Here is a 10353-nt window from a genome sequence, read left to right as displayed (position 1 = left end):
AACATTGTACAGTATAATACACCACACTCATATTTCTATGTGTATTTTATTATGGCTTGTTGTCTCTTAATTCAGCTGTGACTATCTGTCAATCACCCGTGATGAGGATGCTGAGGGTTGGAATGTACATGCTTCTGCGGTCACGTTTGCCCCATGGAAATTTCCCCTGAGTGTTTTCCCCACAACAGGTAGCCTACATATACACCAGCATCTCAGCATGCCCATCATCACTTATCAGCTTTACAATCTAGAACGTACTTTGGGATCCAAGGACATTGAAGACATGGCAAAGTTCACCATCTCTTTCTGCGCTCTGCTCGGGCTTCTACTGGTCTGCGCCGCCATGGGGAACAGCAGTAAGTAGGACAAGTGATTTCACATCAGCCGTCAGCGATTGTGTGGCTTTATGTAAACTAACCTGATGTGGACTCTATGCCTTTGTAGTCTTTGACTTCTTTAGTGCTCAAAGTGCAGTAGATAAAATGTGCAATGGCAAACAAGTGCTGGTGTTTAATGTGTCGGTTTGCCTGTACAGAACCATTTAGAGGCGACGGGTGCTGCACAAAATTCCAGTCAGACCCACTGCCTTTGGAGAGAATCCGTGGTTACAGTTTGGATCGCCCTGGGAAATGTCGCCTCAATGCAGTCAAGTGAGTTAATATCCTTCTTCTTTCATGAAAGTAAAGATCAGCAGAGCAGTCAAACAAACAGTCATCTTGTGATGGAGACATTAGGTGTGACACTTCCCCTGTTATTGTGACATGGCTACAGTTATTTTGAGGAAGTTACTTCCTTACCTGACCAGTCACCAATGCATTGTGACGGAGCTGAGCCTATTCAGTCTGTGTGGTGCAGGGCAGCAACACATTCTAGCCTGCATAACCAATCAGATTATTGCAGTATGATGAATTCAAACCCACCTTCTCTCTATAGGTTCTACACTATAAAGGACAGAGTTGTTTGTGCCAATCCAACAGTGCCGTGGGCAATAGATGCCATGAAGTTTATCAGGTAAAAAAAGACTTCTTTCTAATTGTGCTTAATTCCATAAGCTTATCAAACTTGATACAAAAAGTGAATAGACAGACATTTTTGACATTTTTTTTCTCCACAGGAACCAAACTGCATCAGCTTAATCTGTGGACACCTACAGTTTTAATCGGAACCTCTGTCTGCATCCAGGGGATGCTTTTTTATGACCCACAGGCTTGATTAAAGATACAATAGGCCTACTGATGTTGTATATGTCTGTATATACATGTCTGATTGCAATGCAAAGTATACTAATAATGATACAAATGTGTATATTTCTGAGAAATACAAAGTTGTAATCTATCTTTTTAAAATAAAGTCATTGAGAAAAGCAGTGCAGTCAATCTGTGTTTTTAATTATTATTATGACCGCCGCTAGCGAAGCGGTCATATAGGGATTGTCAAAGTTTTTTTTTTTTTTTTTTTTTTCCCGTCATCTACTTCCTGAAATTTTGGTCAACGATACCCGGGGCACCGAAACACCGGGGCACATGAAATTTGGTGGGTATGTAGCCCCACTAGACTTTTACGGAAAAATTTCGTTTGGTCCCCGGGGGCCACTCCCCCTCCGCGCTGGGCCCCCCGAAACCCAAAAAATTCAGTTTTTCCTAAATAACTACCTGAACTGTGGCACCGAGGATGACGAAATTTTTATGGTATGTTGGTCTCAAGGGCCCACATCAACCTAGCCCATAATCACTCATTTGTGATTTGCACCCCCCCGGTAAAAAATGAAAATGCAATATCATTCTGTGGGGGTATGCCAAGTTTCGTAGAATTTCATCCATGGGGGGGGGGGTCTAAAAAATTAAGTTATGTGTATATTTAGTGACTGTATACTCATTGGCCTGTAGATGGTGGTGCACACATATACACACGCACACACACACACAGGCACGTATACCATCAGTATCGGCAATTAGAACGGCCGATACATAATTACAAATTTAGTAGGATTAAAGGAAAACCAAATATTCATCATAATAATAATTTGGCTGCATTTCCAGTATTGGCGTCACGTAGTCGTTTGTCCACTAGATGGCGCATCGTTGCAGTGAGACGTAATTTTGTTGGAAGTTAATCTAAAGTGGGTTGGAAAGACACTAAGCTTCCTACAAGGACAAGACTGTAGGCTACAGTAGTTTACCGCAGAGAACGTCTAAGGGTAGGATGATTTCTGCATGACATGTAATTCCCATTTCCTCTTGAAGCCGAAATAAATCTGAGAATGTTTATCGGACATGCTTGTTTTTTACTGCAGGTAGGCTACGTTAATCCTATCAATAGCATCAATAGGTAGGTAAAATAATGTTACCGTAGCATGGTTGAGTGATGGAGGCCAATTTGAGAGAGGCGGTTAGAGCCGAAACTGTACTGTACCGTACTTTTGTCCTGTCCTCTGTCTTGCGGATGTTGCGTAGTGTCTCGCGGCACTGTCTTGCGGAAGTCGCGTACTATCTTGTGGCACTGTATAGACCTCTGAAGTTCGCCTACAAAAAAGCAGCCATCTTTGACATCCGGTATCTGGCGATTTTTCCTATGGGAAAATAACATGGGGATTTTGAATTATCGCATCTTTTAAACTCTCGCAGGGATGAAAAAGTCTAAAATGCAGACGTTTTCCTTAACACACTTTTGTCCTCTACCTTCGAGTGGATACTGTGATCTCCGTTACGTGAAGGCGGCACACTTAGATTTTTGCTACCCCAGAGCTAACTTGCAATGCAACTTGCCATAGGTAGTTAGCTTCAATTAACAACCGGATCTCCTTATATGGGCAAAGATGGCTGTTTTGGTTCTTTTTTGTAGGCGAACTTCAGAGGTCTATTGCGGAAGTTGGCTAGTGGTATCAAAGATTCTAGACAGATCACGAACAAAGCTATTTTTTGTCTTTATTTGTTTCGTTGGAAAATACAATTTCAATGTCGGGATGTTAGGAAGACACGTGGCTTGTAGAAAGTGGGTTATTAACTTACAACGCTGAATGTAGGGCGACGTCTGGCCAATATTATTCTGCTGTAAAACATGTTTTTGTTTATCCAGCATTGTCTTGCTTAAGTTACGTTGTGCCTTGCAGAACTGTCTTGTGTAAAGGTATGTGTGCTAGGTGTGTAGCGCTGTCATGATGGTTGTCTCGTGGAAAGTTAGGTAAAACGCCAAATAAAAACACAAGTATCCGTTGTCGACCTCAGTTGCTTTGGAAATGTTTTGTTTTGTTGAAATGTTTGTTATGCCACCTAGGCCTATTAGGCTACCTTCCACCTCTTTCTGTTCTATTTGTTATTAACTTGTAGGCTAGCCTAGGCTACTTGTAACCAAGAAATATATAAATCACTTTTTACTTACAACAAATAGCCTACCTATATTAAACACTTAATGTATATTGTTGATATTCCACAAGCAGCATTAGTTCAAGTTCAAGTAGTTTATCGTCATGCACGCATAAAGGGAAATATAATTAATGAAACTCCTTGTGCCAGCAAATATTTTAAGAATAAATAATAATTGTTTAGATAATTATTATAGACAAATGTGTAAATATTTAGGCATCTTACCAGGGGGGTATTCCAAGTACGAGGTTTAGTGACAAACCTGGGTTAGTTAACACAGAGTAGGTGGTAAACCTCCTAATAGAAGAGCTGTATGGCTTCATTCTCCTAACAAAACAATACCATTGGGCTCTTGTTGTAGGAGGTTTACCACTTACTCTGAGTTAAGTTACCCAGGTTTATCACTAAACCATGTACTTGGAATACCCCCCAGGTCTGTTAAGTCATAGGCTTGCTTAACCAAATGTTGTAGCCATCCATGGGTAGATGATCACAAAAACAGACAACTGGACAGTTTTGGAGAACACATTTTAATTCTAAACATAAGAACAAAAAACCTTTTAAACAAAAAAGCTTTGTAAATCTAAATACGGAAAACCTTGCATGGTTCAGTTTTCTCTCAGAACAAAATACACCATAAACTTAACACCAAAAAAAAATCAAATTTCCCCAGTACACACATATTGTAAATAATGAAATGAAGATAATAAATTGAAATCCAATAAGACATAAATAAATAAATAAACAACTAATACATTAAAAAAGAATGTATAAATACAGAAAAAAACAGCAATGCTTGTTACTCCAATGCCGGATGCATGGACATGAACCTCTCCAGAAACCTGCAGAAACCCTCGTGGTTCGTGACAATGTTAATGGAAACCTTCAAATGCAAACAGATTTCAAATTGGAAATAGCATGAGAATGTAGTGACAATATGCATGTTTGGTATGGTTTGGTTTATTTATTCTGGAGAAACCACACTGATCATAATATGACATGGCTTTTATATTCACATTTCCTTACCTCAGGCATCATTACGTCGAGCACAAGGTCAACATCTATGATATCTTCATCACAGATTATGGCAGTCTGTATCATTTTTGCCAGTTTCCTGGACTAATTGGGGCCACAAAAGAGAAATAAATCTTAGAACAAAAACTTTTTGCATTACTAATTGTATGTTTACTTAAAATAGTTGTTATTCATAACCAGTGCATTATTACTACATAAACTGTACAGTGTATTCATATCAATCAGTTTTCTATGCAATCTAATGCTTTTCGGATGTCATCTTCAAATTCCTTATTTGACAGTTACTGTTTATAAGTTTGGAGATGTACTGTTTTGCAGCGACATGCAATGCCGACTCCACAACAGTTGCACTTTCCAACCAGTTGGTGTAATAGATTGCCCACTATGAATCAGTGACAATAACTGAAAGACAAACAATCCAAATAGATGACTGATTTAGAAATTTAAACTAGGTAGCATTTTAACCTTTTAAGTTATATAACCACATCATTACCACACTTATGGTGAGTTTCATCACAGTTGAATAATTTTGTATACACCTGATGGTGTGTGCACAACTTCTATCAATGTAAATACAAAAAAAAGTAAAAATAAAAATCAGGTTGTCACATTAATACCATCCAATCAGTTGAGCCAATTAGAAGCCAATTATTATGACATTATCAATCATTTGTTATTTAAAATGTGCAAAATTGGAAATGTCCTTGTTTGAGGTATCTTGTCAAGTTACCATAGCACTGAAATATTTCACAGGTCAGAGAACATAGACAAATTTAAAGTCTAGAAAAAAAACCTGTAAAACAGAAAAAAGAAAGGAAAATATCAAACTCAAGTGTTGCAATATAAACTTGTGAATTCAAGTCCTTCTGCTGTCCTTGTGTGAGCAAAGGAGTGTGTGTAACCTTAGCTAGTCGTGTTTCCTCAGTTGATGCCTTTGAGCACAACTAACTTCTCAGACAGTGTTGCATTCAGACTATTTTTTATATATATAAAATATTTTTTATATAGTTGTTATGGGGCCTGTTAATCATTCCAGCTTGACCATGCAAGGGTGCCACAAACAGACAGAGACAGACATTTCGTGCTTTACAGTATAGATAGTTAGATAGATGTCATCACAGTGTTTCACAGAAAGTATTTTAAAGTATTTTGAAAATACAAAAATACGCAACACTGAAGTATTTTGATACAAAATACGAAGGCATTTTCATTATCTCAATAAAATACAAATGACAAAATAGTATTTTGTATTTGAAATACATATTTTAAACACATGTATTAGAAATACTGCCCATCCCTGCCCATGCCCATGGCCCAATCAGTGGAAACTGACATAAAGATTTGCTCTGCCCCAAGTGTGGCCAAAACGCCGTAAAATGACTTATTGTTTTGTTATGCAAGGAAAACAAACTCACCAAGACCAAGGAGATGGTTGTTGTGGACTTCCATAAACAAGCACTTATGTTATGTTATATTGTATTTATTTATTATTCACTATAGTACTTGGTCTGCACTGAGACCTGAGTTGATATTTTGTTATCTTCATACAAATAAAGCATCTATCTGTCTGTCTGTCTGTCTGTCTGTCGGCCCAGGTGTGGGTGTTATTGTTTATCAAAGTGTTGGCTGAGGGTTGCCTGGGTCCCTGGGCATGCACTGGCCCACACACTAACTGATCTGACTGAGTGTTGGCTGAATGCCAGCTGTGCTTGAACATTACTTGATAACAAAACACAAATCCAGAGCTACTACTTTAAAGCACAAGTCATCTTTATTAAAAATTCTAACAAACAACTTTAAAACTTAAAAAGTCATAAAGCAAAAAAGGATTTTTACATGTACAATTTTATGTAAAACAATTAATAAGCTTTATCTTTTATCTAAAAGAAAACAAATAAAAAGATACATACATACATACATACATACACACACACACACACACACACACACAATGATTCAAAGACATAAATGATTCTACATAATAATAATTATAATAATTATTATAATAATTATAAATATAATTAATTATAGCACCTTTCATTCACAGAATGCAGCTCAAAGTGGTTCACATTTGGAACATTTGTCATTGGTGTCACAGGACAGTGGCTTGGTGTCACAGGACAGTAGCTAACTGTCTCAGGACAGTGTCTGGATGTTACAGGACAGTCATAGGTGTCACGGGACAGTGTCTGGGTGTTACAGGACAGTCATAGGTGTCACGTGACAGTGTCTAGGTGTCACAGGACAGTCATAGGTGTCACGAGACAGTGTCTGGGTGTTACAGGACAGTCATGGGTGTCACGGGACAGTGTCTAACTGTCTCGGGACAGTGTCTGGGTGTTACAGGACAGTGGCTAACTGTCTCGGGACAGTGTCTGGGTGTCACAAGACAGTCATAGGTGTCACGGGACAGTGTCTGGGTGTTACAGGACAGTGTCTGGGTGTTACAGGACAGTCATGGGTGTCACGGGACAGTGTCTAACTGTCTCGGGACAGTGTCTGGATGTTACAGGACAGTCATAGGTGTCACAGGACAGTCATAGGTGTCACGGGACAGTGTCTGGGTGTTACAGGACAGTGTCTGGGTGTTACAGGACAGTCATGGGTGTCACGGGACAGTGTCTAACTGTCTCGGGACAGTGTCTGGATGTTACAGGACAGTCATAGGTGTCACGGGACAGTGTCTAGGTGTCACAGGACAGTCATAGGTGTCACAGGACAGTGCCTGGGTGTTACAGGACAGTCATGGGTGTCACGGGACAGTGTCTAACTGTCTCGGGACAGTGTCTGGATGTTACAGGACAGTCATAGGTGTCACGGGACAGTATCTAGGTGTCACAGGACAGTCATAGGTGTCACAGGACAGTGCCTGGGTGTTACAGGACAGTCATGGGTGTCACGGGACAGTGTCTAACTGTCTCGGGACAGTGTCTGGGTGTTACAGGACAGTCATGGGTGTCACAGGACAGTGTCTAACTGTCTCGGGACAGTGTCTAGGTGTCACAGGACAGTCATGAGTGTCTCGGGACAGTGTCTGGGTGTCTCGGGACAGTATCTGGGTGTCACAGGACAGTGTCTGGGTGTCCCGGGACAGTGTCTGGGTGTTACAGGACAGTCATGGGTGTCACAGGACAGTGGCTAACTGTCCCGGGACAGTGTCTGGGTGTCTCGGGACAGTGTCTAACTGTCTCGGGACACTACTCAGGACAGTACTAACAGGACAGGACATTTTTTGCTGTTACTGCTACTGCAATTTGATTATTGATGTATTTGTAGAAAACCATAAATGCGTTTATAGGCTACCAAGCAAATCGATAACAGCACTAATTGTATCTTTGAACTGTCATCTCATTTGCTTATGACCATAACAGGAGCTAAGTGAGTTAGCCACAACACGTTCGCTACGTGATGTTTTTTTAATGGAAAATATGTAGGCTACCTGAAAGATATCTGTCTATGATGCATCCTAAACACCGCTGGGACATTTCTGCTCAAGGTCTCAAAAGCATCTGAGTCAACGTTCATTCCCAAACACCCATATAGGCTACTTCAATCCTCTATTTTCAAAGGTGATTCAAGTAAGGAAGAGCATGCCTCAAAGTAAAGTAACTGAAACTACATAAATTCGTCAAAGTGAATAATTTGTGTCAACTCGCCGCAATGTAGATTTATTAACGCACCCGTGATGATCTACATCTCCATTTAAACCAGATGTTTTAGAGCGCACGTTGAGATGTATTCAGGGCAGGGCTGTACCTGCACATATTTTTTGCACGTGCTACACAAATCATTCTTTGCGATGGATGATTTAGTACCAACGTTACACCGGTCAGATACAGTTTTGCCTATGGCTATTCCGTGAGACTGAGGCGCTTTTTGTTTGTTCGAAGTGCGTGTTTAGGGTGTGAGAGGGGAGTCGATGTGATTCCAGCTTGGTAGTTAGTCTATGCGATTAAAAAACACGTGTGTGTGAAGTATCCAAACAATGATAACGCTTTCATTATGGCTGCTTTAGCCACAGACCTTGAGCTACTGTACAGTGGGTTGGGTTCCATTTAGAAGTGTCCACTTCATTGGCCCTTTCCGTGATTCGCCAGGAGGTGGCAGCTTGATACTGTAAGGTGTAAGCCATTGGTTCCAAAGGAGATTTTATTTGGGTCGCTAGCATAGCCTAGTGACAAGTGTTGTGTAATAGGCCTAGCATAGGGCCTACCTTATATAGCTTATAGTTTGTTAACAGTCACGGTTTTGTCATAACTCCCTCTATGCATTTTTGCATTTAGCTCTGAAACCGGGGGGCGAACACGTCGCAGGGGGGGCGCCAGTGCGTGGATATCTCAATCGTAAAATTAAACAATATTTCTATCGGGCGCATACCATGGACTAGGCTGGGTGAAAGTCAAAAGATTGAGCTTAACCATGGACCTCATAGTTGCAAAATGCAAGGGAACATGAATCAGCATATTATTTGCACAAACAATAACGGACAGCTCTTCAACTTTGCCCGTTAAAATGTGTATGAACAGTCTCGCAACGCATTTCATGAAGGCCCTTTTGGACATGTCAGTTATTTGCACCACTGGGTAAAACGGCATTTTGTTTTAGACTACTGGTATTTAATTTGTGCATTGACAATAAAGCTGAATATCATTTGAACTAGATGACTAAATTGATGCATATGTAGAAGAAGAAACATTCACAAAAATCCATGACATGACCTCTCTTCTTGATAGCTGTTGAAAACTGCATGGAACTGACAGGGATTGTTTTGTTTAATAATAAATAAATAAATACATTATGCTGCTACCTTCTGCTTTTCCCAAATACAATGTAGCCTACAGGTGTACCTTTCATCAGTCCAGTTGCAATGCATGGACTGTGATGAACTGCCCTACTTGTGATTGTTTAGAGATTTTAAAGGTTTTATAACAATGCTACACATTTTTTGGCCCAGAAACAAATCTATTCACCTTTGCAGCGGCAGTAGGCTACTTTGTGTGCGGAATGTGTGCAAACACACATTCCAAACAAGCATACACAAAAGTTTCAAGAGTGGGGGATGGAGTAGAAGATGGAGACAAATTAATTAATTTGATTTATTTTCGCGGAATGGACAGGACTGAGCGGCGGTCATATTTTGTACCGCTATGCGGTACATCTAGTTATAATGGGAATTATTACAGCACAATTTTTAATTATGTCATTAATGTTGCCACAGATTTGATCAACATCAAAGATGCATGGCAATAGATTTATTCTTTTGGAGAATCATAAAAGGACTGGTTTAATCGGTTGCCAGAATGACCAGTAAATCCCCATAAAATGTAGGCCCAGAGTAGCCTAGAAATCTAGACGCGCCCCTAGCTAGTCTAGCAACTCTCCGTTGGCTTGTGAGCTCCAGATATCGAAACTTCTCCGGGCCAATGAAATCGTGTATAGAGTCGTTAGGTGGGCTTAACATAATGATTGATGGCAGAGTTGCAACGGTTTGGCTTGAATTCCCTGCTACTTGAAAACAAATAAGATGGATGTTGCTGTTGGCGAATAGTGTGACACGAGTTAAGCTTTTATTAAGTTGGCAAACGTTTGAACTAGCCAACTAGCTCCGCTGGTGGGAAACGCATGGGACTCATAGCGCTGCCGCTGTCCTATTGCGTGCAGAGGGAACTTGAAAGACAACTGATTATCCCGCCCCTCGGACTGAGCACTGCGAACGGTGAGTGTCCAGACCCTACATGTTAATGTGGGTCTGGCTCGTCAGGCTAGGCCCAGAGCATATGTCCTATAAAATACACTACATGTGATATACTGAAAATGTTCTCAAACTTGCTTTAATTCACCCCTGAAAACATCAAAACTATTTAATTTAAATTAACTGGTCCTTAATTTGTAAAACAGGCACTTCATTTTACCTTAAAGATGCAGTCAGCAATTGTGCAGGGAGTTGCATTTGTTT

The 10353-nt window shown here is 40.3% G+C and overlaps 1 protein-coding gene across 1 annotated transcript; it reads left to right on the top strand.

Moving 5' to 3' along the window:
- Window positions 1-217: 217 nt before the first annotated feature.
- On the top strand, window positions 218-1366 carry ccl20a.4 (chemokine (C-C motif) ligand 20a, duplicate 4). The gene is made up of 4 exons (XM_076295932.1): window positions 218-356; window positions 536-650; window positions 934-1011; window positions 1115-1366. Exons 1-4 carry the CDS (start codon window positions 218-220, stop codon window positions 1134-1136), a joined length of 354 nt encoding a protein of 117 aa, XP_076152047.1. The 3' UTR covers window positions 1137-1366.
- The last annotated feature ends 8987 nt before the right edge of the window (window positions 1367-10353 follow it).

Source organism: Alosa pseudoharengus, unplaced genomic scaffold (assembly GCF_046254945.1).
Source record: "Alosa pseudoharengus isolate Yale_2024_CS ecotype anadromous, Long Island Sound unplaced genomic scaffold, YU_APseudo_1.1 YU_APseudo_1.1_scf_2, whole genome shotgun sequence".
Lineage (NCBI taxonomy): Eukaryota > Metazoa > Chordata > Actinopteri > Clupeiformes > Clupeidae > Alosa > Alosa pseudoharengus.
This window is presented reverse-complemented; position numbering and strand designations above follow the sequence as displayed.

Excerpts from the sequence above, each read along its gene's own strand:
- ccl20a.4 (XM_076295932.1), top strand. The coding sequence starts at position 218 with ATGCCCATCATCACTTATCAGCTTTACAATCTAGAACGTACTTTGGGA. Across the intron at positions 357-535 it reads CGCCGCCATGGGGAACAGCA|AACCATTTAGAGGCGACGGG; the intron begins GTAAGTAGGACA and ends TTGCCTGTACAG. Across the intron at positions 1,012-1,114 it reads GATGCCATGAAGTTTATCAG|GAACCAAACTGCATCAGCTT; the intron begins GTAAAAAAAGAC and ends TTTTCTCCACAG.